General features: G+C 40.5%; 2 protein-coding genes across 2 annotated transcripts in view; one reads left to right on the forward strand and one right to left on the reverse strand.

Moving 5' to 3' along the window:
* LOC104283886 (cohesin subunit SA-2-like) overlaps positions 1-19,630 on the forward strand; it is a 60,847-nt gene extending 41,217 nt beyond the window's left edge. Inside the window, exons 17-32 of the mRNA XM_009882121.1 lie at positions 229-321; positions 407-496; positions 1,512-1,715; positions 3,175-3,251; positions 4,233-4,320; positions 5,336-5,413; positions 7,333-7,422; positions 8,143-8,311; positions 10,183-10,334; positions 11,179-11,280; positions 12,603-12,757; positions 12,851-12,979; positions 16,609-16,799; positions 17,820-17,994; positions 18,976-19,069; positions 19,499-19,630. Of these exons, the coding sequence (XP_009880423.1) occupies positions 229-321; positions 407-496; positions 1,512-1,715; positions 3,175-3,251; positions 4,233-4,320; positions 5,336-5,413; positions 7,333-7,422; positions 8,143-8,311; positions 10,183-10,334; positions 11,179-11,280; positions 12,603-12,757; positions 12,851-12,979; positions 16,609-16,799; positions 17,820-17,994; positions 18,976-19,069; positions 19,499-19,630 (2,019 nt within the window). The remainder of the gene's footprint in view (positions 1-228; positions 322-406; positions 497-1,511; positions 1,716-3,174; positions 3,252-4,232; positions 4,321-5,335; positions 5,414-7,332; positions 7,423-8,142; positions 8,312-10,182; positions 10,335-11,178; positions 11,281-12,602; positions 12,758-12,850; positions 12,980-16,608; positions 16,800-17,819; positions 17,995-18,975; positions 19,070-19,498) is intronic.
* A 3,508-nt stretch (positions 19,631-23,138) lies between these two features.
* The window catches only part of PPP2R3B (protein phosphatase 2, regulatory subunit B'', beta), a 51,513-nt gene continuing 47,024 nt past the window's right edge, over positions 23,139-27,627 (reverse strand). Inside the window, exon 13 of the mRNA XM_009882112.1 lies at positions 23,139-24,214. Within this exon, the coding sequence (XP_009880414.1) occupies positions 24,070-24,214 (145 nt within the window). The 3' untranslated portion in view covers positions 23,139-24,069. The remainder of the gene's footprint in view (positions 24,215-27,627) is intronic.

The raw sequence follows: 27,627 nt of genomic DNA on the forward strand, positions 1-27,627 counted from the left end.
TGACAAATTATGAGCATTTTATCAACAAGATATAGCTGTTCAGTGATTTGCATCTAATTTAAGGTTAACAAAAAAATAAAAAAGCATCTGGTTGTCTCCATGGAAAAGTATCTTTATCTTAGCTTTATATGCTTTAGACAAAGGCATGTGAGTTAACCTTGGGTTACATGTAAAATTCCACTCAAATCTAAGAGATTTCATAATTGAAACAAAATGCTTTATCTGCAGATTCTGTCAGTAAAAGAGAAGAAAATACAATTGGAAGATTGTACCAAAATTACTGAACACTTTATTATGGTGCTTCCTCAGCTCTTGGCAAAGGTAACTAACAGCTGCTCTGTGAATGCATATTAAATATTTCATTAAAATTCCTGCAGTGTGCTCATATCCTGTTTTTTCTCTGCAGTATTCAACAGATGCACAAAAAGTGGCAAATCTTCTGCAGATTCCTCAGTATTATGATTTAGACGTTTGCAGTACAGGACATCTAGAGAAGGTGAATAGGAACTGGGGTAGTCGGTTCATGTGGAATGTACTAAATCTATGTGACAATGTATGGAGTTTAGTAGGACCTGGAACAAGTAGGAGACTGTTGAAATATAAGGAAATGGTCTCATGAGTTGAGGAAAGTGGTCTTATTTAGGCTTTACTTTTTGATTTGAGCCTGCCAAAGAAAAGCCTTAGTGCTTGTCAGTTCTGATATGCTGTGACCGGCCCTGGAGGGTAATGATTTGTGGTTTCATGTGGTAGGCCTGGCGCTGGTCTTTTCATTGTTGGGTGGAGAGAGGGTGGGTTATGCCATGTGTCCAAGCTGGTGTCTCCCAGGAGTTTACTACAGAATAGGTTTCATTTTCCTTGAAGACTGACTCCCAGCTGCTGGGGAATGATAATAACTGAAAGATAAGAATGGAGATAGTATATCTGCTGATGGGAGAGGGGTGGTCAGAAATGGATAGATGAAATCCTTGGAATAGCTTAATGTATTCTTAAGCAGGGATGTTTACAGGGAGGTAATGATAGGCGAACACGCCTAGGTTAATTTCAGCACAAAACATTAACTGGAAGAGAGTCAGCAGAATTGCAGAAGTTACCTCCTCTCACTAAGAGTGAAGACCCCAGTTGCTGACGTGATCTGAAACATTCTCCATCTTCTGCTGCTGAGGGATACAACTTCCATTGTTTGAAGACACACCTGTCCTTTGGAAGGGCATTTTTTATTCCCTGTCTTTGTCTTTACTTTTATGTAGCGCTGAATGTGTATTGCTAAAGTAGAACTTAAAGCAGTTATTTCATTCTTTAGAAAGATCCAGAGACTGTAATAATGACAAAGAACTATAAACCCAGAAAAAAAACCCAGTTGTATCCTCTAATCCCACCCCTCTGCTTCTTAGACTAGCCTTTATTTCATATTGGTTGTATGACCTATAGAGATATATGGACCTAGTGATATGTTTCTAAAGCATAAGTGGAATTGTACAATTTACCTATAATAACCTTTTTATCACTTGCAGCATTTGGATGCTTTGCTGAGAGAGGTAAAAGACATTGTGACGAAACACTCTGACATATCTGTCCTTGAGGCTTCCTCCAGGACTTACTATGTCCTCTGCAGTGAAGAAATTGCCATCTACAGCCAGGTGGATCGTGCCCGAACTCAACTGATAGATGAGTTGATGGGACAGCTTAACCAGCTACTAGATGACTTCTGGCAAAGGGTAAGTGTGACTCATTGTGCAGATAAACAGACTGTTTCCCTATGAAAAAAAAAAAATAAAAAAAATTAAGGGGGTTATGGAACTATTCTTAGCCTGCTGTTTCTCTGCTTGAGGGGACCAGAGCTTTCAAAGATGAGTTTGCTCCTCTGAAAAGATTGGTTATATTTTAATGAAGCAGATTTATTTTGGCAGGAATAGAGTGGGGAAAATAATAAACAATGTAGTCCACATCAGCACCAGGGCATTTTATGTCTTCTGAATATTCTGGACCTAAGCTCCATAGTTGCTCCATTACTGTGCCAAAGATACTATGTCCAAGATCAGCTAATAAGTAGTGTGGATATGTAGGTGGTGAGACTGTTCCCCAAAAGGTATAGCTCTGTACTTCTAGATATTTCACTGTACATAAGATGCCCTTTGTTCTGCCACTTTGGCTCTAGAGGTAGTACTAGTCCAAAAAAAAAACCAACAAAACCCAGCAGTCTGTAATGTAGTTTGTATAGCTTTGCGGTCTTTGAAATGATGACTTTCCCCTTGAAGGAGGACTGCAGAGTCTCCCTCAGAGTTTTTCATTAGTTCTAAAAAGCAGAAACAGCTGGTGGTGATATGAATAGCTTGCTGGCTGAACTGAACAACAGAAGCCTGCAGCTGATCTGATCAACTGTGCCGTCATGAACAGGTGTCATGCCGTGGTATGAGAGTTAACACTGGCAGGTTTTTATTGGACACTGGGATATTGTAAAATGTGTCAAGCCAAAAAATCCCCTAACCACAGATTGGATTTATTTTGTTGGTCTTAAATAGATATCTATGTCAATGTGGGAGAATGTGTACTTATGAGAAACAAGATAAGTGCTAGACCAGGGATTCTTCAACTCCTTCATAGTGTGATCCATATCTAAATAAAGAGATTTTCTCCTAGAACCCCTCCCTTCTAATTCCTGGTTGTGTATACCGTCTCCCATAATCACGTAGTATGCTTGTGGAAACTACAGCAATTGCATCTATGGGAAAGTATTTAATATATTTTTAGCTATCTTTGAATGTGATCTGGCAGCTGGAAGCAAGGAGAGTCAGCACCATGTGAACAGTTAGCTTTCCAGAGATCCCTGACAACTGTGTGAGGGACCATGAATGGCCTGTGAGTCCGAGGGTTAGCACTTCTGTGTTAGCCGAATTGCTAGTTTTTACTCTGTGTTAGCAATACTGTATCCTAGGGTGGCTGCCATGGGTTTATTAATGGCAGGGACATTGCTTTACATAAAATTTCTGTGCAGTCAATGTATTGTTTTCTTTTTACTGTAGAGAAAGACATGGGTAGCATGGTTGAAGGTTAAAGGACTGGGGAAGGCTGGAGAAGACTAATTCAAGCCTGTGGGTTGGTTGGGAAGAGAACATAGCAGTTACCTTGCCCCACACTGGCTAATTCCTTTCTCTTTCCCAAACTTGCATAATTTAGGAAGAAGGATTTTGTACGGATGCAGGAGAAATTTCCCGGATGCACTCTGCTTTGAGAAGAGTAGCAGCTTTTCATAAGTGAGATGTTTATTTACACAATTGACTTTCTCATATACTCGAGTGTCAAGTTAACAGATGCAAAGCGAGGATTGCTCTTGTTTGTTGGACTTAATAAGATTTTTCACAAGAGAATGAAAATGATCCCTATGAGAGGTGCTGCAAAGTTTAGTTAGTTCTTAACAGAACTGTACTCTTGGATATGGAATTCTTTTTGGACTTGTTACTGAGGTTGGAGCATCAGACCTAATGTGGCTGAAAGGTGTGTGCTATAGAGTTGGGATGTCAGAGCGGACACAGAGATCCTCTCTGTGCTGCCTCCCTCCTAGCTGGATGCTTTTGCACTGCCTTACCTTTAACACTGGTGATCAGTTTGAAGATGGTATAGTGAATGCAGTCTTTTTTTCCCAGCAGATGTAATCTGCTTTCTTTGTTTGTGTATTTGATTTTCTTTTGGTAAAAGATGGATTTCTCAAAAGCTTGGTTCTCTAGAGATTGTTGACCAAGTAAATTGTCATGCAAAATAGTAGAGGGTGGGGGAATTGGGCTGCCCTCTCAATGTATCTTGTACCTATGCTGCATGCTAGGGCTGCTCTGTTTTTGCAAAGAGAAGTCTAATGTTAAGCTGTGAACACTCAGGAGCATTAGAAACGCTCTTTTAAAGCAGAGTGGGGAAATTGTTCTTTAGATCTTTTTGGGCACCTTTTTGAGAGGGTGGATAGAGTATAGGAAAAGGTACAGAGCTCAAGCTTCTTTTTGCTCTCCTTGTGGCCCTGCAATTTTGTGGTAGGAATGCAGACTATAAAGCTATGGACTAAAGGTTGCAGTGTTATGTCATTAAAAACTTAATTTCATTTTCCCCCCTTATAATTAATAATTAGTTGTGTGAAGTTCTTGCTGTACACCCGATGAAGGCAAAAACAGGATACATTTAACCTGTTTGGTCAGGTGAGATTTCATTTCTTGCTTAGAGTATCATTATTGTTTCTTTTTCACTTGCAGTGCCCATGATCTCACCAAGTGGAATCTGTATGATAAGACTTTAAGGTTGCTGGTGTTTGAAATGGAACACGGGAGTTTGCCTGTTCTGGTGAGTTGTTAATATTTAACATTGAAAGAGGTTTTTCTTGTTGAAAGCAGGAAAATTAGGAAATATTAAATAATCTTATATATTAATGTCATATGAGACAGGAAGATACTGTTTCTCATTCTGGGAAACCGAGGCTGTCTTTGGTATAACATTATTGGAATTGGTAAATTCATGCCATGGATTCATTTATTCTGGAGGTTCTCCAAAGCTATGATAGAGTAATCATTGACATCTGGATTGATCCATTGTCATGCTCAGTACTTCCCATTGATTGCACAGTTTTGCTCGCAGTACATATGAAATTGTGGGGTCTGTGAGGAGCCCCTTATAGATTGCATGTAACCAGAAATTGGAGTCCTTTGGATCTGTTGCTTGCGGATTGACTCTTGGTGAAAGTAGCTTGTAATTGCCAGTTGTCTCAGCTGCAGCCTTTTGGTTGTCTGGTTGCCTCAACTCAAACATTGGCTGTGCCAAGATGGAGGTATATCCTAGGGTTATGAGGTGAAGTACTCTCAGTCATGGATGTTAATCAGCCTCTGTTTTCAGGAGAGAACCTGGGGTTATTTGGAAAGGGATGAAATTTAGCTGGATAGAGAGAGCCTGCAGCCAGTGGTTAGAGGTGGACTCCTTTATATGGAGCATCAGAGCACCAAGATTTGGCTTCTGCTCTGAATTGCCCTCTGGAGGAGTCTGCCTTTCACCAAAGACTGCAGAGAAATTCTAGGCAGCTAAGCTAACGTTAGCCTCTGGGAACACTTTTTAGTACATGGTTTCTTTCCATTGAACTCACCAAGATGTCAGAGTTCTGCAGAAGCAGCACCTTGGTAATGAAGTTTATCAGGAGGCAACATTTGCTTGTATGTAAACCTATTATGTTTATTTTGAGGGTCTAAATACTTCACAGTGCAGAAATGGTCTTGCAAACAGGATGCAGAATGTCAGGCTTCGATGCTTTGTTTAGTCCTAAGCTGTTGAGCCTTTCATGTAAATAAAGGACATATGTTTTTGTTTGCAGGTGATCCTGCCAGCTCTCCAGTGCACGTATTTTTCTCTCCTGTGGAAACTAGCTGCAGTTTCAGAAAATCCTCCTAAGGTGGGCCACTCCATGTAATTTTGAAATCCAGAGTTGTGCTTCTAGAAGCACAAATTTCTTTTCTGTTCTCTGATCGCCAGAAAAAAACAAGCTTTCTTAAGAAGATAATTTGTGTGTTTTCTTGGGGAAACCAAATTGAGTTGAGGCATTTTCTCTCTGTCTTGCCCTCTTTTTTTTTTTTTTTTAAGTGTTTATGCTTTTTCAGTTTGCAAGAGAATAAGTGAACAGTGGTTCACCTCTATTTTTACCGCAAAACATGTGCAATGAATTCCTAGGGCTTGATGGAGTTAAGGAACTTGTTCCACTGCCAAACAGTTTGTTATTTTCTTCTTTTAAGCAAAAAAGAATATTAAATGAAAAGTCCAGGGAGTCCTGTTGCTTTGTTTTGTTTTTATATTCTTGTTTTACGTACATATTTCTGTCAGAAGTTTTGAGGAAACCGGTAATTTTCTCATCAGCTGACTACTTACTTTCTTAATTGTTTTTATATAGTGCCAAGCTCTGCCAGGTATTTCAGAAGACAGTCAAGACACTAGAGAGGAAAACTCTTTTATGCTTTGGTTCACATGTAAACATGTTCCTGTGCAGCCCCTCTTTATGGTGATTTCTGATTTCAGCTGAGTGCTGCTGCTTCTGTCATTCTGTCCCCTTCCCCTGGTTCTCCTGTGTGTACAGAACAGGACGCTGACGTGGACATTTGTTTTGTGTGAGAAATGCTAGGAGGGAGGTTACCCATTTGGTGACTGATTCACCATCTATTCCCGTCCTGTTCCATTCCTATGTAGATGTCCGCATCTCTCACTGCTCTAGTATGTTCTGCCTTTCAGTCCAGACGTGGTTAGCTTGACTGATAATGGGGCAGCACTTTTTTTTAATTTGGCCTTTCATATGGGAGCAGATTTCAATTGGAAGGACAATGTTATGGCCCACTCCGCAGGGCCAAATCTGGATGTTGGCAGAGACAGAGGCTCCAAGAGCAGAAAAGAACATTTCCTGGACAGCAGCTCTAGGGCTGTTTCTCTCCCCTACCTCCTCCAACAGTGTTAAGGCAATGTTTTGCCTCTCCCTCTGCTTCTCAGCGTGCTCTGGGATGGATCCCCTTTCTTATAAAGATACAGTTGCATAGCATGGTATCCAGCCTTCCTCTAAGGGCGTTCCTCTTCTATTGGCTGCTCAAAGCTCAGTGCAGTGCAACAGCTGGGACCTGATGAAGGATCAGAAAGTCTTTTATGTGGCTGTGGGCAAATCAAATAGTCTGTTGCTGGATTAATCTTAACAAATAGAGGTGGTAAGAAACACTCAGAAACAAATAGAAGTTTCTGAGTGCCGAAGTTAGCAGTGTTGTGAAACTGTGTTCCCTCTGTAGCCCATGGAGGGAGAGAGAAGAGCAATTCCGGAACGCAGTTCACATTGAAAATTAGGTAGGATGGACTAGATTTTTTATGACTCTACTTGCATCTCTAAAGTGGAAATCATTCTCACTGCTTTATAAGGATAAGCTGAAGTGAATAAAGGAATACATGCTATTAGAGCTGCCCATCCTACAGATGGAGAAACAAAGAGTTTGTGACTTGCTGAATACCATTAGCCTCAGCAAGAGTGACAGATGCACATGTCCTACTAGTGTTTGTCACATTTCTGCACCAGAGTAGGGGGGGAAGTATATAATTTTATGGATTGACCTTTCTATTCCAGGTGCTGTGCCTGAAAGCAAAACGTGATTTTAAAGTTGTTCATAGCTAGTGAGCTGTTGCTACTGGGAGATGTCAGCTTCTTTTATAATGTCATCAACTGTGCTGTCTTAAATGAATAATATCAGTGGAAGAAAGATGTAACTGTTGTTTGTTCTGTAATTCTGTATTCAATCATAGTCCCTAACATATTTGTCCTGTCACTTTTCCTAAATATGTTTTTAGGAGACTCTTTTTGCACTAGGAAGAGAGCTGAGACATTTCAGTCAGATTTGCATGTGCTTCCTCCACCATAAGGAAGAAGATGTAAGAGAAAAGGTTTGTGTTTCTCTGCCACTTGACTGGTGTTCATTCTCAGTCCTCCTTTTAAATGCCTGCCTTTCTTTTCATACTAAGTATTTCCTTCTATTGATTTTTGCTATTTTCTGTTTCTTAGCAGAGAAATAACTCTTTAAAACAGTAATCTTCAACTATTTATCTTAAAGGAAAATGACAGTTATGTTAGTTAAAATACTACAAAAGTCAGTGCTTTAATCAAGTGTAGGTATGTGTCTGCTTGCGTCCATGTGCAGAATCAAGGCCTGAATCTGAATGACTCAATTTGCCGGTTGATAATCATTGTACTTTCAGATTAGACTGGTCAGTGTACTGGTTGCTATCATTGCTTTATTAATGCCTTGCTATGACTATTACTTAAAAAATTAAAAAAAAAAGGGAGAAATAGTCCAATGATTCATGTGTTAAAGGAGAGATATTCTAGCATAACAGAGCTCTTCTTCCTTCCCATGGAAGTTTCAAAATCTTTAGGTGGTGTGCATGTATGATTCTTGTACCTTAGGATACAGTATATACAAGTTCTGGGAGCGCTTAGCTGTGGCGTTTTACCACATGCTGGGGCAAACAGAAATCTTTAGCTTGCAAGCAAGAAGTGGGATAGAAGCTAGATTGTGACTTGTGGTGTTTGATGGACATGCAAAGTGAAGCTGGGATGAAAAGTAATGTGGTCTCTAAATCCTTCTTTGGCTTTGCTTGATACAGGCATTCATGATTCTCTGTGACTGGTTGCTGATTTTGAGTCATCAGGATTCAAATAATAACGAAGAAGCAGTCGGACTTCTAGATTATCTTCCTAGCACATCACTTCAGGAAAAACTCCTTTTGTTCATCCAGGAACATGTTTTCGTGGAGGAAGAAGAGGAAAGCAAAGGTTAGACATCCTCATCACTAGGGAAACAATCTACCACTTTTGCTGTCATTTGTTGTCTGCACTGAACATATCAGGAAAAGGGACTGGTCTTTTTTTTGTTTGTTTGTTTCTTTTTTTGTTGGGCCCCTTTACAAACAAAGTGGCTGACCTGTTATTCATTGATCTGTATCCACTGTGGATCAGTCATGGGAAATAGCTGCCAGTTTACTTGTAGGATGAAAAGGGCTGATGTAATGCAGGGATGGGTGAGAATGTAAAAGCATTTTGCAGTGGTACAGGTGATGGTCTTGGAGGAAGGCCTTGTAGTGTTACAGTGTGACTCTGTCAATGCACGGACATTTCTAAGCCATCAGAGTGAAGGACTAGTGGATTCTGATTTGGGGGGTGTGGGGCAGATTTAATGGGAAATATCGGTGTACTGGTGGCTCTGTTGCCTTTTTCAAACACATTCAGATGCCATATTGAGGCAGTTGTTTTGAAGGTTGTTTTCTTTTGGGAGTGTTTTGAAAATAGATTGTTAGCTCATTGTGGTTTTGAGGCTGAGTTCAAGTGTCATGCTTTGAAAAACCAAGCATTGCTCTAGATTACTGTGTCAAACTCTTGTCCTTCAGCTGTTTAGGTGGAGTTCTGTGTTCAGTTTTGGGCACCACATTTCTCCATGTCACAGTGTATATGCAAGAAATGATCGGCCTAATTTGCGACAGGGAGATAATCCTTATTGATAAAGGTAGAGATACAATAGAAAAGATTGTTCAAGTAGGTTGTAGTATCTAGTCGTGGGAGTTTTTGAAGCAGGTTATGTTTCAGGTTGCATAATTTATGTATTTGAAACTGATAAAATTGATCCTGTTTTAGGTTGGGTGGCCTGAGATCTGTTTCAAACCCAGTTTATATGATGCTTTCTATTTCTCGGTCCTCCCCACAAAGGATCCCTGTCATCCCATTGCAGAGTCCTTCCTGGATGAGTGATTCTGTAATGCTGTGGGTGTGCTTGTCATTGCGCACAGCTGGCAGCTGCTCCAGTTTAGTTTTAACTCTAATTTGCAGATACTTCTGATCAGTCACTTGCCTTATGTTTGTTTCCAGGCCCACAGTCAAGCTAGAAGTGTAAATAGTCCACATCAAATGTATAGGTCAAAGACTGAAGCCTTTTGGTAGTTGGTAGATGCAGTTGGTAGATTGGATTTGCAGTAGGAAAGAGGGTATCTCAGCTCTCCTGAGCTCTCCTGCTGCAAGAAGTTCTCCCCAAGCACCTTCGTAGCTGCATTGGAAGACTCTTAAGAGTATTTGTTTTCCACAAGTTAACCAGTTAACAAGTTAACCCATATTCCAGAGATTTATTATGTTCTTAATGATATGAAATTACTTTTTTCTTTCGCTCTTGTTGATAACCACTTGGAGAGTTTCACCTGAACTTTTCTCTTGTTGACTGTGTATGGCAACATTTTAGGGTTTTGATGGTGTTTTTCTAGCATCTGTGTTATTCTAAGAAAAAAAACAACACATGCTTACAATTTGTCTGGTCTTCCATTTGGTGTGTTTGTGCTTTTTATTCTGCGCTCTGTTTGGTTCTGTTCTGTAGCTGTGAGCAGTATTGTACAAGGAGATTCTGACTAGTAGAAATGCAAAAGCCCTATGAAGATCAGAGTAGAAGATTGCAAATAACTCATTTTCACTGTCATCAGTTGCAGGCTTTGAAATGGAAATAACCCTGTGTTTTCTGATATACACAGAAATCAGCTCTAGCATCTGTTGCTTAGCGTGTTGACTGAACAACTGAGTCTGTGTTATTTGGATGAAAGTTGGTCATTAAAATTGAGATATCTGGAACAAAGTAGTACAACAAAGCTTCAATACTTTTGTTTCCCTAGACCTGACAGAAGAGGAGGAGAGAAAGAACGAAAGTTGCAAACTTGACGACTTGCACAAAAAGCGGAGTCTTCTTGCAGCATATTGCAAGTTAGTAGTGTATAATGTGGTAGAGATGACTGCGGCTGCTGAGATCTATAAGCATTATGTCAAGGTAATGTTTTAGATAAGGTTGCTTTGCCTATCTGTGCATTTTAGGTTTTGAAAGTGACTCCAGTGTTTGTGAAAGATGTGGAGTTAATAGTGTTATGGCTAAGAATCCTTGTATAATCACAAAAGGGTTATAAAATCAAGGACAAATCAGACAAAGCTGTCCTCTTGGCTCTGCAAAGGTACCTTGCTGCAGACAAAGTAACTGAAAATTGAGTAGAGGGTATGCCTGTCTGAACATCTGCTCCTCAAGTTCTCCGGAGAGGCCATTGCAGAGAAGCAGTTTATGGTTGGGAGAGTGTTTTAACTGTAGAGATTCTCACATTCGAGTGGTTAATTTATACAGCTCACACAGTCCATATGCAGATGGCCTAGATTTCACGTGGGTCCTGGCTTAGACGACTGGTAGAGCTTCAGCCACTCTGAAGTGGGTTTCAAGAGGGCCGAAAACAGCACAGAGTGGGCATTTGCCTTGAGTGAACTAACAAGACTTTGGAAATACCTGAATATGGATCTTGTTCTTTACTTCCCTGGGCCCAAGGCAAGCACTGGTTGAATACAGAAAACTCTCTATTTCTCTCCGGAGTAAGCTTCATTCTTTTGCTATAATAAATACTTAACATTTTCAGTGGAGCTTTAATCCTCACATTACTATTAAAGAAGCATACCATTGCTTTACATATGAAATTATATAAAAAGTCCAGTTTTCATCTCTTAGCTTGAATGTTCTGATATTGAGAGTGTTTTATGAACTTCTTGTGTGACATGAACAGAATCATGTGTTTTGTGTACTCTCAGTGCTAAAGAAGGGGAATGATAATTCTCATGTGTTTTGTTGCTGTTAATAGACCTACAATGATTTTGGAGACATAATTAAAGAAACGTTAAGCAGGACCAGGCACAATAACAAAATTCAGAGTGCCAAGACACTGATTCTCTGTCTGCAGCAGGTAAGGTTAAGATTAAAGCAAGAGGCTAGTGGCTTTTATGACAGCTGTATTCATATTGATATCTTTTACCTACCTTGCCATAATTATTCAAATTCATTCAAACATCTAGCAGAAGAAATTGTTTCCTTGACTGCACTTTCTAGGTGTATGTTGGTTTTGCTGTTGGTAATTAAAATTCCTTTCAAATCATTACATCTGTTTTAAAATGCAATTTTGTGCACGATTTTTTTGTCTTATTTTTAACCTTCAAAGGCATAGTGTATTAGGATTGATGTGAGATTACAGACTGTTTCTTGGGACATGGTAGCTGTCTCTTAACCTTAACGAAGGTTAAGTATATTGTTCTGTGTTTATGGACTACCTCAATTCCTGTTGAATTTGAAGAACCACAAATGTGTCTGTTGCTGGCCAGCTCTAATCCCCAGTATTTTCAGTATTTTTTTCTGGAAGAAAGTGGAGTGCAGCTCTTCTGAAGGGTCTCAGTTGCTGGGGCTTGCAGCTGCTGACTGATGGGGCCAGTTAGCTATTTTAGCAGCTGCTTTTGCCGGCTCTGCCCATGACCAGAGCTGCTTCTAGCTTGGAGTCGTGCTGCAAGCCACGGAGCAGGCTCCTCCCAGGGGGTGCTGATACATGAGCTTTGCTTATTTCACATACATTGCCAGGGGCTTAAATCTGTGAACTAGCCCCTGAAATCTGAGCCTAGATTAGGCTAAGCAGTATTTGGCCACATATATTCTGCTGACATAGTCAGGACTTTGTGTTTAGGTATCACATAGACAACAGGCCCTTTTTGGCCACTGCTTGACCTTGAGAGTTAACAGGTTGAAGGGAACAAGCTACCTCCATGTTCTGTCAGGAAAAAAAAAACAAACGTAGTTAATTTGGCTCGAGATTTGCTTTTGACCCAGTCTCACTCTCAGAAACGGGATTATGCTGCTGCCAAACTTGCTGCCTTATGCCTGCATTCTGATATTCTGAAATCCCCTCAGGCAAATTAGGCCTCTTGAGCTTGTTTCAGAAGTCTCAACATGAGATGGGGTCAGTGGCGGTATTGTCTGCAGGAATCAGTTCTCTGTGTATGCACATCACTTTTTATTTGTTTAGTTTTAATTTGTGCCTATCTGTTAAGCACAAGTGTCCTTTGTATCAGTTCTTCCTTGTTCTGGATGTGTGCTTCTGAAGGACATAACTTACCTGCTCTTTTGTAAGGCTTCTCTCTGTGTAAACCAACCATTGCTTGCTGTGTATGTCTCTGTGTCCTCCCGGTGTTTTGTTTGCCTGTAGGATTACATATGGTTGCTTATCTAAGACTTCTTTTGCAGCTGTTTCAGAGACACGTAGAAAGCCAAGACAGCAGTAGCAGTGCGGACTTCTCCTCTGCTTCCTTCACAAATATGAAAGAACTTGCTCGTCGCTTTTCACTAACGTTTGGCTGGGACCAGGTGAAATCTAGAGAATCTGTAGCTATGATACACAAGTATGTGCCACGTAACATCACTTTGTCCACAGTCACTGTTTTTGTTAGTTGTCTGTTTTATTGTTCTGTTCTCTATTTTTTTTCTTCCACTAGGGAAGGGATTGAATTTGCTTTTCAAGGAGCTACTGGAGTAGATGGAAAATGCTTGCCTCCTAACTTGACCTTTCTGGCAATCATCAGTGAATTTTCCAACAAGCTGCTAAAGCCTGACAAAAGACTAGTGTAAGTTAAGTTCTTGTACAGTCATACACAGTTTGTGTTTTGTGTATCCCTGTACATGGGACACTTGACCTTCATTGTTGCAGAAGTTTCTCAAGGGCTTTTCAGAGAAATTTTGAAATCAATCTGCCCCTAAGACTGTTAGTTTGAGAGACAGTTGTTGAATTTTGTAGTAGTTCTTTCAGATTGTATGTGCAGTATGCATTCTAGATCTTTTTTAGATATAGCTGTGGCCCCATGTGGCAATTCTTCTAAGGGAAAGACAATGTTAACTAGGTGGAAGAGGTTTGCGACTTGACTGGCTCGTGGAGTGCCAGGAATGCTTTTCTGAATAGAAAAGTAAAGCAGAAAAGATTGAGGAAGAGGTAATGCCTGGATCATTATTTGGTAATGATCTAATTACATAGCTTCGGGACTGAATTATATCAGCTCCATCGAAGGTATTTGGAATAGAAGCATACATGACACTGTTCATAATGGAGAAATTTAAATTCAAGAATTTACTATTTACAGGGGAATATGTCCTGATCCAGTTGGGCCCCTGTGTTTAACAGTGGTTTAAATATTTACATTTAATAATATAAGAGCGATAGCTTTATTTTGGCATCATGGGACATTACACATCTGAACAGAAATACATATGATTGTGCCTCTTATTGCCGCCTGCACCTGCCTTGACTCCAGTGATTTTTGGGAAGGAAGTAATGTTCTTCCTTCTATTTGACCTTCCTTCTATTTGCTGCTTATTTTGGATCTGGATCTCTGCGCTTCAGTCTTCTATTTACAGATACTGTAAAAACTATTGCAAAATATGTAACAGCTCATTTTGCTGAGAGCATATATGAAGACATGGGAATGTAAGATGAAACATTAAGACACATCTGCCTTTTAGAGCTTATGAGAAAATCACTCCAGTACCTGACAGGAAATCTTACACTTTGGAGAAAAAGTCAGCAGAAATGGAAGAACAACCCAACAGCTACATCTTGCTGAGCTCTGTGTAACTTTTTTTCTCCTGTGTCATTTTGTCTTAAATTGGAGGTTAACTTCCATTGGGAATCATCAGCCAGTTTTTATATAACATGGGTTAAGAGTGGTAAAATGTCTATTTTTCTGTTACTTTATGTGACAAATACAATTTATTAACGATTCCCAGCTACCCAGACAATATATTTAAAAAAATGAATTCAAACGCAAAATACAGATGAAAAATATTTGACATATACTGATTGAGGCACTGGAACAGGTTTCCCAGAGAGGTAGAAGTGTTCAAGGCCAGGCTGGATGGGGCTTTGAGCAACCTGGTCTAGTGGGAGGTGTCCCTGCCCATGGCAGGGGGGTTGGATCTAGATGATCTTTAGGGTCCCTTCCAACCTAAACCATTCTATGATTACAATTCCTGGTAAATCTAAAGTGAATAATCTATGGGTAGCACTAATTTCCTTTTCTGTTCTTGCATTTTTCTCAGAGAGAATCTTTGAGATCTATGACTGGAATTGGTTTTCTACGGTTTCTATACAACTCTGTCTGTGTTGTCTGGATATCATCTGTGTGGTGACACTTGTGCAATAAGTAGATTTCTGTTAATCCATCCTTGAAAAACTTTGTCATTTCACTTGCCTCCAAGGAGTACTTTTTAACTAAACAAGAGGAAAATATGTCATCATTAATGTGGGCAGATTTAAAGCTAAGTCCTGATGATTTTTTTCCTAGGGTTATATTTAACTTCTTGACCAGTGGTTATATACCAGAAGTATATTCCTGAATGTATTAGATACATTCAGGTAGGTTTATTCATTGAAAGCTTTTTGTGTGAAATACAGAGCCTAGCGAGGAATGCTCTTTGACTTCAGTTCTTACCGCTTTGGACCCTCCCACTGCTGCTGGGAACAAATGGGAAACAATAAAATCCACAAGGGGGGAAATTGCAATTTCATCTACAACTACATTCAGACTGTGTTTCTAGAGTAACAGTTTCTATTCTGGGAGGCCTAAAATGCCTTGCAGGGGCTGGAGATTATATTTCCTCTTAGAAATATTTAGGTTTAGCTCCATCATAAATTACTAGATGGAATGTTTTAGGTCAACATGAACTTTTAGAAATAAACATCTGGTTATTTTCATTTTTATTATTAATCATAGGATTGATGTCCAGGTCTGTATGCTAACATATGTGAATGTACCTGTAACAGATGAGATACAGAATATGGGCATTTGTTAGAAACGAGTATATTTCAACACCATCAAAGTATATGGATTTTAACCTCCTCCCCTGTAATTGCCCAGGTCATAGCAGTAAAATATCTGACTTGTCAGTTGCTCTGTGCCACAAAATGCACACAAGAAATGAATTATTGAATAACAAGCAGCATAAAGGGCCTGATTCCTGAAGCAGTAGGAGTCTTTCCATTGACATTGATAGCAGTTGGATTAGACCCTAAACCAGTAGTTACAATACATGCTTGTTCAAAACCAACAAATTCCATTACCAGGGTTTCTTGATCCCTGGGGCCCGCGGGGTCCATGACTTTAATTGTTTCGGAGTCGGTGCTTACACTAACCTCCTCCCAGCACCGGTTTTCTTGTTTTGCAAAGCAAATGAAATGTCTGATATTTTCCAGGCCACACTCCTAATCAAAGAAAGAATAATATACTGTACAGGCTGGCGTTAAAACTGTCACTTCTGGTATTTGCTAAGGTGGGGTCTGTTTTAACAACACTGGGCTTGATTTTAAACTGATGAGCTGTAGCTGAAATGTAGTGAATAGCCAGTTTCTAATCCTGAGTCAGACTTTGGTTTTCTTTTCTTATTGTTATAAGTAGGAATGGGTCAGAAAGACTTTGTCAGAAATGTCCTCTTTTTCAAAAAGAATGTTTGAAGCAGACCTCTTTGCTCCAGGAAAGGTGACAGCTTCACCTGGGATTCAGGGAGGCCCCGTGTCAGGTCTCGGGATTGAATCAGGCAGAAAACGGGGATTTGAACCAATGCTTGCCACTTCCTGTGTGTTGTCATAACTGCAGAGCTGTTAACTGCTTCTTGCAGACACTTTAAATTTTATTGGGAATGTGAGAGAATTGGATTGAGTTTCAGATGAAAGTATAGAAAAGTGGTCTTATTGGTTCTTAGGTTTGGGTATTTTTTAAATTTTGACAAAACAGGCACTCATAGCCTAAATACCCCATGTCCTGACCTGCTGTACTATAGAATCACAGGGACCATCTCTTGCCTGGGATCTCCTTTGCAGAGAATGGCCACCAGGAGAAGGGGTGCATCCTCGCAGAGCTCTGCTCTGTTCAGACTGCTCCTGGCAGCAGCAAATGGCAGAAACTTCTCCTGCACAGGAAGTTTTTTCTAAAAACTGACATGATTCTGTAATTCCTGTGGATCTAGTGTTGTTTCTAATGCTAAAATTCAAGCACTCTTTCAGCTTTGAAGGCATTTGCATTTTATGTATTTAGATATTTCAGAGGTGTCAGATATTTCTGAGAAAAGAGACGCCCATTCTTTTTCTTTGACAGTTCTTTCTGCCCCTTTGGAGGGTAAAGAGAAAATGCCTTTCTGGCAATACCTTCCCTAGATATTAAGGGGAAAGGCACTGAATTTTCTTATGCTTGCTTTTGGTCTTCTCCAGGTACGCTTACTTACAGAGGTATATAGCAGAACCACTGCCTTGCAGAGGAGACGAATGGCAGCCGCTGATTTGGTACAGAAACTCTTTACTGGCAAACGAAGACGAGGAGAGCTCTGCCCTCGGCAGTTCAGGAGAGTGGTCCCCTGTGGGCACGTCTAAGGTGTCTTCTTTTAAAAGGAAATTGTCTAATGGTATGAAAACTTCCCTGTTCTGGATCAGCTGTATTTGCTTTGTCCCAGTTAAAATGCACTTCCTGCTTTGCATTAGCAGTACTGCAGCGTGTTGGATGTTGTGGACGTTCCAGTTTGAACTGTGGCTTTCACCTTCGGCTTTGTTGTTGTTAAAGGTCTCTTCATCATTCAATAGCAGTAAGGTTGGTCTGGAGACTTTGAGTGAGCTGAATTCAGGTAATCTTGAATCCGTCTCTGTACTGAGCTCTGGCATTTGTTTGTGCCATTGAGACTTGGTGCATTGCTTTCAGTTGGTGAGTTAAGGACGTTGTTGCTTTAGGCCCTGTAGATAATTGAGACAGGAGAGGTTTTTCCAGAAGTTGATTCAGATCTTCAGCCCAGGTGATCTGGACCAAATAATCTTCTGGGGTCTTTCTTGCTGTTGAATTGCTAGGGAGCCTGTAGGATTATACTGCTAGCTTAAAGAGTTGTAGATAGGTGGGCTGGATCCAGGCTTTAGCAGCTCTCATGGACTTCCAATCTGTAATGAGGTATTCAGTGCTCGGATATGATAGGACTTAGTTAAATGTAGTAAAGCCAATATGAAAGCAATTGCCAGTAATAATGCTAAGTGCTATGGACATGTGCAGTTGTATGTGGAGGAAAGGGAATTTTTCTAGAATGTCCTTTAGTTTCTTTCTCATCCTTTCTCAGTGACCTGCCTTCAGAAACCTTGTTCCTTTGTGTCCCAAAGGCCCTCCTTTCTTGAGGGTTATACAGACTCAGCAGTACTGATAGCACTTGTGGACCGGGACCACAATCATAAATCTAGATTGCAAAAATGACCAGTGGGCAAAGTAAATTAATTTTCTTTTATGTGGCTTTTAGCTGGTTCCTTCAATTAAAGAACGCTTTGCTCCAAATCTCCCTTTGAGCTTGGCCCCTCGTTGCTTCACTGCTGTGGGGAATGTGTTGGAACTGTCCATCTCAAGGCCTTTGAGAGTGAGGCTGGAGAACAAGTCTATTCATTGTCTGTTCCAGGGTCTTTGCCTGAAACCAGCCAGACTGAAGCAGCAAGCAAAGCTCCGGACCTGCAGCGTGCTTCGCAGCTTGCCTCTGCAGCAGGGAAAAGCAGAAAGAGGCTAAAATCTCGAGAGGTGCACTTGCAGGAACATTTGCCATTCCTTTGTCCAGGAGGGCTGCGGAGAAGATACTGGTGAGAGTTTTATGTCTTACAAGCTCCTTCACTTGTCCTGGTATTGACAGCTGGGGTCTCTCTCTCCACCTTTGCTTCTGTTTTTTGTGAGACTTCATAGGCAAAGGGCAGAGGGAGTGCGCCCTTCCTGTCTTTCTTATGGGCTCTGTTCCAAGGACAGGTTGTAGTTTTGGTTTCCTCGATCCAATATCTGCATTTGCTGCTTTAGTCTGATTGTCCCCTGCTGTCACAGGGCTTCTGTGCCTTCTTGAACTAACATCGAGTGTGCAGAGAAAAAGAAAAGGAAGGAGGAGGGTTCCCTGTCCCACTTCTCTTCTCTCATCTTGTGATGAGTGTTTTCTGCATCTCTGGAAATGAAAGAGGACTCTTGTCTCTGCAAATCTGCTATGAACTACTGTGCAACTGGTGACTTTCTTTTAGAGAGGAGCATGTCTGTGTGCAGCATGCACACGCGCCTGAGTAAAACCCCACAGAACTTGGATGTAAAGAGAGGTATTGTAGAAATAGGGAGTCTGGAGTCTACTTTTGAGCTCTGTGAAGCACTTGGAGTGCTCAGTTGCGATATTTTTCTTTAACAAATGTCATTTATTGAGTTGTTAGGTGCCATTTCCCAGATTGGTAAGTTAAAGGATGAAACACAAATCCCAGAAAGATGCATGCTTTTCCAGGTTTTGGGACACTGGTTGAATGGACCTGGTGAATACAAGTAAAATGCAACAAAAATTTATTAGACGTGTAGTTGATTACAGATCCAGCCCCTTTTTAAATGAACTCTCATTTCTGAACTGCTTTATTGGAAATTCCTCAGAGCATAACCTCTTTCATACCTGGGAAATACTGGGCCAGAAACTTTGGGCTACCTTACGTGGATATCTCAGCAGCAGGTCTTGATATGGGAACTACTCTGCCTTAAGCAGACTTGTGCAATGTGCAACCTGTTATAAAGTTTCTCAAGACTTAGCTTTTTCTTTTTTTTTTCAGCAAAGATGAGATTAAGACAGAAGATGTCTCAGAAGAGGGTCAAGCAGAAGACGTCACTGAAGATGTTGATGTTGATGTGGTTGGTGCAGACCAGGTAATTGCGGCTCGGGTTTTCCAGCTCTGAGGACAGCTGTTGTTGAGGTGGGTGAATGTGAGTTCAGGATCCCATGTGTACCCATCTAGCAGCAAAGGGGCTGCTCTTTTGTGGCCCCTTCCAGACTGAGAAAAGGGGTTCTCCCCTCTTCCCTTTTTAGCTGCAGCGGTAGTCTCCTCCTTCAGCTTGATCTGCATTTTTAAGGCGATTCTTATTGCAGGATCTAGGCATCCTTAGGTACATTGAACAAAAGCTAGGGTGTGTTAAAAGGAGGATCCAGTTTCCTTTTTTCCCATACTGTGAAGTTCTTTACTTAAGAGCCATTTGCTGTGGTTGCTTCATGTTACTGACACATTGCAGAGATGTCACTGCTGCATGACCCGCAGGGAATGTCTGCTTCAAAAATGGTGTTTGCGTTGTGCGCTTTAGATCGAAAGACTCAGAATGTGTCTGATCACTGGTCAGCCCAGGGCTCTTGCTGGAGTGTCCCTGGTTTCCTGTCCTTTTCCAGTCAAGGCTGATGGGGAAATTAAATTGTCCCCAAACCAGGTGGGGATTTGAAGGGAAGCATGCGAACGCTGGGGGCTTGGAGTGGCAGCCAGCGTAGCCTGGGGGTTGTCTTGTGGGCATCGATTGCCTTTGGGATCAGATAATAGTTTGGCAAAACTGCAGCTGTCTGCCTGGGTCTCAGCTCAGCCCTGGAATGGATATTTGCTGCAGGGAAGAACTTCTAGCCCTTAGGGACAGTGGAGCGCAAGGACACCAGGGGTCTTGCAGCAGTGATTGTACTGAAAGCGCAGAAAAAAAATAATAAAGAGGCCACAAGGTTTCCTGTGCTGCAGCCTATGACAACCCTTCCGTCCTTTAAGGGTTTGCTGTGGCAGCCATTGCAAGGGGCTGAGTGGTTCCTTCAGGTTTTTCTCCTGTATTTGCCCCCGCTCTCTGAACTTCTAATACAATGTAAACCCAGTGTTCGGCAGAGTTTTTTTGCAGTGATTGAGGCACTTCATTTCCAGTGGCTCTGGTTATCTGGGATCCAAGAGCCACATTTGAAGACCTTGTCTCATTTTTGACTTTTAAAATGAGTTTTTCCTGTAAAGTTGAACGAATGGTTTCTTTCCATATTTGAGTGGTGGGTTTTTGTTTTTTTTTTTAAAGAGGACTAGAAGGAAAAAGGGACTTCTACCTTTTCTTCCAGACATGGAAAATGCCCTTTAAAATGTAGACTATTTGTTTGCACCATATGCTTGGAGCAGCTCCTGTTGAAGATAGGTAATAAAAGAACTTATATCTGTAGACCAAGATTGAAGCCATACACAAAATGCACTACTCATCTAGTATGTGGCCTTTCCATATAGTGTCTTTTCTGGGCTCCTTGTGATATAGAAATGCTTCTTTCCTTTTGTGGAAGCTCAGCAGAGTGCTTGCCACAAGCCAGCTATGGCCAAGCTGCTAAATGGTGAGAGGCTACGCTTTTATTCTGATTCCTTATGTGCTTTTATATGATGTTTTCTTGATAGTATGAGACTGACTTAATCTTGCTTTCTTCTGGTATAGGATAGTTAAGAGGCTGAGAGGATAAAGGGAAGTGAAGAACATGCTACCATTTTTTTCTGCAAATTGTTTAACTGAAAATGGGGTTGTGATGGCATCAACCAAGGCGGCAGGAGATATGGATCAAGTCAAATCTCTGCCTGTAGGCATCCACCCAGAACCAGTTAGGTACTAGCACTGTGGCTGATTTCTCCACATTGCTGTTCGTGGTGTCACTGATTTGGCTGTTGTGCTTCTGAGGTTGTGGGAGTTATGGACATCATTACTCAACTGCATCCTCGTCCTTGATGCTGTCTCGGAACAATTCCCAACCTAAGGATTGGAATCAAGGTATTGACGAATGTTGAGTCAAAGACTCTGTAAACTACATGAGACAAGCTTGCTCAAGTCAGCGCAGGGGCACTATTCTGCTGGACGTATTCTTCACCATTTGCAGTAACGAAGAATGGATATCTACTTTTTTCCTCATACCTGACTCTGGGGAGAAAGGAGCCTGGCCCAGCTGTGAACGCTGTGACCTGCTGGGTGATGGCAGGTGACTTGGCAGTGCCCTTTCCTGTCTGTAAAGTGGAAAACCTGGATCAAATTGTCTGAAAGTATTTCTAAATTCCAGTGCTTACAGAGACGTGTTTAGCGCTCTGTGGTGATCAGGACGTGGTTCCAGGAGACTTGAATCAAGGCTTCTGAGTAGCAAAGAAGGAAACAGTGGACCAGTTGACTGAGTATTTTCCTCTGGAAGAAATCCTTCCTACACACTGATCATGTGGTGTTTACTTGGAAAATATAAAGCTTGAAAAGACAATGTAAATAGACTGCAAACATGGCCCTTCAACAGCAGGTTTTCCATTAAGAATTTGCAAATCCTCTTCACCCAAACATGTTTCAGAGGCAGGAGAGTGCTGGCTGCTTTCAATGACCCTTTGTCACTACTCCATTGAATTGTACACTGCATTAATCCTATCAATCATCAGTTTTATTTTATATATGTGTATATATTTTGGATCGTAACTGTGTAAAATAAAGTACATAACCACTGCTATCCATTAGTACTGAAAGTGCAAGTGATATTCCCACACTAAGGCTGGAGAAAGAAGAGCTGCTGGAGAAAGTTGGTGCTGCTGGCTGCCTAGTTTGCCCTGTTATTAAATGAAGTCAGAAGTGAACATGGAAGTGAAAGCCATGAAAGCAATAGTGAAACCATTTTGTTTCATTTTGCATAGCGAAGTATGCAGTAGGCTAACCGAAGGGGAGAGGTAGCACTCCACCAGGTAACTGCTGCTTCTCACCTAGGTCAGCTTGTTCTCAGTTCCCCTGTGACTCCCCTCCCCATACCTCAATGGTGACAGTGGTGTTTCCCTCATCCATCTACATTTGTGGCTCTAGGCCTAAACACTTACCAGGTAGGCAGAACACAACTGGACCACACGCTTTAATTCTTGTAACAAAGGACTAGGGCTGGGAATGGCCTTTCTGGGGGGAAGGTACAGTAATCCTTACAGTTCAGGTGTTGCTACAAAAGTCACTTCCACAACACCACCATAGTTTGCTCTAGTAGAGCTAAATGAATCCTTTAGGGGAGAAAAAAGGGACTTGGTTATCAAAAGTATAATAGGGAGCAGGATTTAACAAGCACCTCATTAAATGCAAAGTGGCAACAACAGCTACAGGCTCTGCAGAAGAGGTCTACCCTACACCGATGGAGAAATGTCACTGTGTGATGAGAAAGCCCTTGGCTGAAACTGCCCCTTTACAAACCCCCTTTTTCAGAGGGGGGGTTTCAGCTGAATGATTTCAGGTAGGGAAAAAAGTCACCACCCCTTGAGCAGCAATAGAAGTCAGGATCATCTTCTAGAAAGCCAGTTGGCCATCCTCTACCACAGCACCTAGGGAACAGAGCATAACCTAAATCCACTGTGCATCTTTACTCTTGAAAACCCCCAAACTGTGGGCAAGTAGTGAAAGGTACCTGACCAATGGTAGAGAAATTTGACATTGATGAGTGCCCATTAAAATTGGAATAATCAACCCTGATTTTACTTTTAAAAGTCATTTGAATGGTATTAAAATGACTCGAGTTTTCCTTGGTAAGGTTCACTAACAGATGTTAGCAATGAGTTTCATTACTTAAGATGGAGAGTTTTGAGAGTCTCTGTATCAGATGATGGATGAGTTGAGTAGGACAGAGTTCTCTCTGCCACTTCCAGCTGTTCAGCAACACTGTCTTTTGGATGAGGAAAAACCTGCTCGAGCTCAATTGCTTTGAATATGCAGCTTGGTGTAATCACCCAACCAGACTGAATATGTGTGTAACCCATCCTATCTTAAATGGTTCTTTAATAGTAATAAGTTAATTGTATGCAATACATAACATAGTAATTAGAACTGTTAAGTTACATGTATGAAAATCTTTATTTGAAAATACAAACATGATTTTAAAACATTTTAACAGATCTACACTGCAAACAAAAAATAACTTACATCTTTTTGTACATATTTTTTTTTTCCCCAACAAAATCTGTTTAACAGTAAGAGTGAGGCAACAATTTCAAGCTGCTGTGACACTGATGAATCCATGGAATGTGTCAATAGCAAACAACTGAAGCGGGGGACGCACACAAAAGCACTGAATGCCCACAACAAATTAGTGCACATCACTGATCAAGTAACATTTATACAGAGGATTTAAAAAAATTGGTTCCTTCTACATGAATTAACACACTCATTTTGGATCAAGTATGAACACTAAACCAGACTTCATTATTAAATAATCTCTGTAGAATGAACATCGATGAAAAGGCTGAAGTTTAAAAGGGCAAGCAAAATTAAAGTTGGGGCAAACAAGGACTACACAGAGAAGAGAAGCAACTTGTCTCAGGCGTTCGCTTTTCCTTGTGCACTAATATGCTCAGCTTGTCAAATGAAACTACTTGTAAATGAGAGCCGAATCATGCGCTCACAGTCAGGTCTCTTCCTTGCCAAGGCATAAACCCCCCAGGGCTGTCTATGAGCATATAAGCATCATGGGCCAGGTATAAATTGTCTCCTTACCTCCCATAGCAGGACAGGAACACCTGTTCACGTATGGGATGGAGATGGTCAGTGCACCACGCATCAATTTAGAAAGAATTATACAGTTCTCTTAAAAACAGTAGATTACTTTTCTCTAAAGTCAAATATTGTTATTCTTCCAAAAAGGAATTATGCAACATCTGTAAATAAATATTTTAATCTATTTTACAAACTATAGACTATTGAATAAATACAAAAAGTTTCATCATTCCATACAAATGCGCTTCTTTTATTTAAAAGGTAGTGTAGTGATTAAATATTTTAGCACAAAACTAAGCTGACTTTCTGGAAACAAAACCCACTGAAACGTATAGGTGCGTAGCAGACCTGCTGCAGACTGTCCCTTCTCTTCTGCAAGTGTTGACCAGAAGTCACCGCTACTCAAAGTCCTCTTCATAGTCATATTCATCCAAGTCTACGTCAGCCAGATGGGAAGGCATTTCAAAAAATGGTCTTTTTTCCATTTGATACTTTAGGACATTGGCTTTCTGATGGTCTACAGGATTCAGCTCTGCTTCATACCTAGGAGTGGGCAAAAAAAGAAAATGTAGAGAGTCTTGCCATGTTGGGAAGCGCCCAAATGTTAGAACGCTAACAAGGCACCTGCAGGAAGAACATAAATTTCCAATATTTTATATTTACAGTAAAGAAACCCATAACCAGAAGCAGCACTAGGTTTCTGTCGCAATTACTTAAATTTAAGCTAGCTTACTCTCCCATCATGTGGGATGTTAGTAGTGAGATACGCAGCTTTACTGAAAGGAATCAAAGCACGTACTGCTCTAGTGGACTACTCCTAAGTTAGAAATGGTCACATGCAAGACTTCAGTGCTTGACAGAGACCCTTCCAGTTCTTTTCAAGAAAGCCAAAGTGATGCTGTATTAGGTAGAACAAACTACACCTGTAGCAGATACAACAAACGAGAAAGAATACTGGAAGTGTTATTAAAATGCACATAAGCACAAGGAAATGATAGCAACCAGCTGTACTTAAAACAGATGCTGGAAAGCAGAAACCAATTGTTTAATGAGAAATTACTGATAACCTGCTGCTGATGATGAAAATGAACAGATGGATAATGAAATGTAACATTTAACTAACTGAAGTCAGTGAAGGCTGATACTTAAAAAAAGATCTGCTTCAGCACTGTTTAGGTGGGATCAATCTGCAATCAATAGCCATTTAAAACAGTTAAATCTCTGTAGAGATTTACATTTATGATGTCAGATTAAAGAACTGACCATTTCCTGGGCTAGGCTGACTCAGGTTCATGCACATCTGCCCAAGTGCTACCAAATATCATCTCAGCACACAATCATTTCCATCTACTTAACAAAACTAGGCAAAGAATGAGCTTAGATTCAGTTGCTTACTTGATAAAGAATTTAGAAGATATCCTAACTTTGCTTTTTATTAAAAAAAATAAATCTCAATTCAGCACTTTAAATGCAACAGTCTTTACAGGCTTCTGACACAAGGGTCGGCAGAAATCGGTAAGATGAAGTATAATACTTGTTTCTATTTAGTCAATCCAAATACATCTTACATATGGTTGTGTATGACACTTGAAATACTTTGACAAATTATGAACAGGTAGTTAATGGAGACAGTGAGCATTACAATCTGTACTCCAAGGAAGCAAAGCAGCAAAAGTTCAGGAACACTTGGATAAAAGTTTTTATTCATCTGTGTGGAGGGCCAACAGTTAAGCTATGGCCTATGCATCAAACACAACTAGGGAAACAGAAAATAATTAAATAAAACACATGATTTTGGGGGCTGTGTTTCCATAGAATGCACTGGTTTTTATTTTAATTGTCAGGGTTTTTTTCTGCAGTATCTGTGACAAATCTGCTAAAGCCAGAAGAAAAGGCAACCTACGACCAAAGAGTCACTTGAGTTTAGAAGCACCAGGCTCAAAAGAAATGAGAAACCGGACATTTTAGCATCACACATCTTCTCTCCTCCATATCCCAGCATACTCCACTACATTATTCTTACAATAACACACTGGTTTTCCTTAAGGAGTGTATTTACACAATGAAGGTGCATTTTTTCATGTTTTAGAGTTATTAGGATTCTGCTTTACATACCTTAAGTTCCACAATAATTTTTGTATTAATTAAGCTGTAATTGCATGGACATATAAAGATGATTGTGCCTATACCATGAGAGAACAAACTTCATGGAAGTACCTGAAAAACTAAATGTCTGAGACATGTTAGAAGTTTACTGATGAGTGAAAATGTAAGGTAAATTTTTCAATATAATATGAAAGTTTAACTTGAGAAGCATTTTGTATTTTAGTTTCTATTTTGTCCACTTTCTGTGTAAAGCCATAGAACCATGGTTTCAGGTACACCTGGCATACATTTTTGGTGGAAAAGAACAGAAGTGATCTGACCCCAAGAACACTGGCTGCAAATTTTGCAGCTTTTATCTTCACCAAGAGCAGACATCTTGGGGGGAGGAGGGCTGGGAGTGGGAAACGCAAAAATAAAACAATTTAGTCTAAACAGCAATCGGAGATGCTCCAGCTCAGAGAAACAGCAGCAGTCAATGAGCTCATAACTGAACCAGAATAAAAGCACCTTGAGGCTCTTTCTTTATATCCCGCTTGTACTTCTGAGTGAAGTTGTGCCTAAACATTATCTTAGAACTCTACAAAATTACACTTGCATGCAACCGCCCAGCAATCTCAAACAATTAATCAGCGGCACAGAGTAACCCCACTGCCTGACATGCAGGTCCCTTACTACTAATGTCAAAAGGATATTTTGCCTCCAATGAGTTTCAGGACATAGACCTGCATGGGGTCTCACCACAGAATGCTAGAGGACCAGCTGAAATCCTTCCCTGACAATCTAGCTACGGGATTAGCTTTGACAGACCATAAACTATACCTCAACCCTCAGTATATCTCAACTGACAGAAGAACTAGTTTCTCAGGGTATTCCACAGAAAAGCTAAAAGAGGCTTTAAGAGCTGTAAGACAGAATAGGATCTTAATGGAATCCAGGAAATCTGCATTTAACTATCAACTCTCAGGTAAGTGAGACAAATTTAGTCAAAACCCATCCACATTTCACAATTTTGTATCTGAAAAATGGGTAAAATGGGGTTATCACTCAAATTCTAGAAAGTCAGAACAGCAGCAGACTTTTAGAACAGGAAGGTAAATACACACTACTATGATAGAAATAAACAGACGAGCAGAAGAAAAAAAACAAGGCTAAAACAACAAAGGCACAAAACATTTGAGAAAGTGGTTCTAGTTAAGATTTAAGATGTTCAGATTCAACAGTACCTCAAGGCTCCTAAATGAGACTCATTTCTGTCTCAAGCCTGGGCTCTCAGGCTGACCTGCTGATTTCCTGTGTTATATTAAGAGGGCCCCTCTGACAGACACTGAGATGACGGCAGACACCGTAGGGGCCGGTCTGATCCTCAGGAACAGCCTAAGTTTCCCAGGAACTTCTTAAAATTTTGACTCCTGAGGGTTTATACATGTTGATTTTAGAAGGGTATTCTAAAACAGTGGGCCAAAAATCTGAATTCCTTGCTGGTTTATAAGAATCCCACTAGTTTTGTCAGCCGAGTTATAAATAAATAACATTTCACAGCCAGACCATAGCAGTTGTTCTTTTCTCCGATCCATCAAATTTAAGCTATTATACTCAGCATTACAGTGTCTCAAACAAATGTCAAAAATGTCCACATCTATTCTATACCTTCCCCAAACTTAGCCTATGACCTTAAGGGATTAAAGACGATAAAAACACTGAACGTTTAGTATTGCAGAGTAACAAAGCTTCAGTTATTTTTTTTGCTTATTAATTCTGTAATATTAATCAATTCTAGGGGAGGATTCCATGAAGAGTTATGAGTATGATCTCCCTTAATGCTGAAGAGGCTGGGTAATGATAACAATTCT

Source organism: Charadrius vociferus, unplaced genomic scaffold (genome assembly GCF_000708025.1).
Source record: "Charadrius vociferus isolate BGI_N301 unplaced genomic scaffold, ASM70802v2 scaffold273, whole genome shotgun sequence".
NCBI classification, from domain to species: domain Eukaryota; kingdom Metazoa; phylum Chordata; class Aves; order Charadriiformes; family Charadriidae; genus Charadrius; species Charadrius vociferus.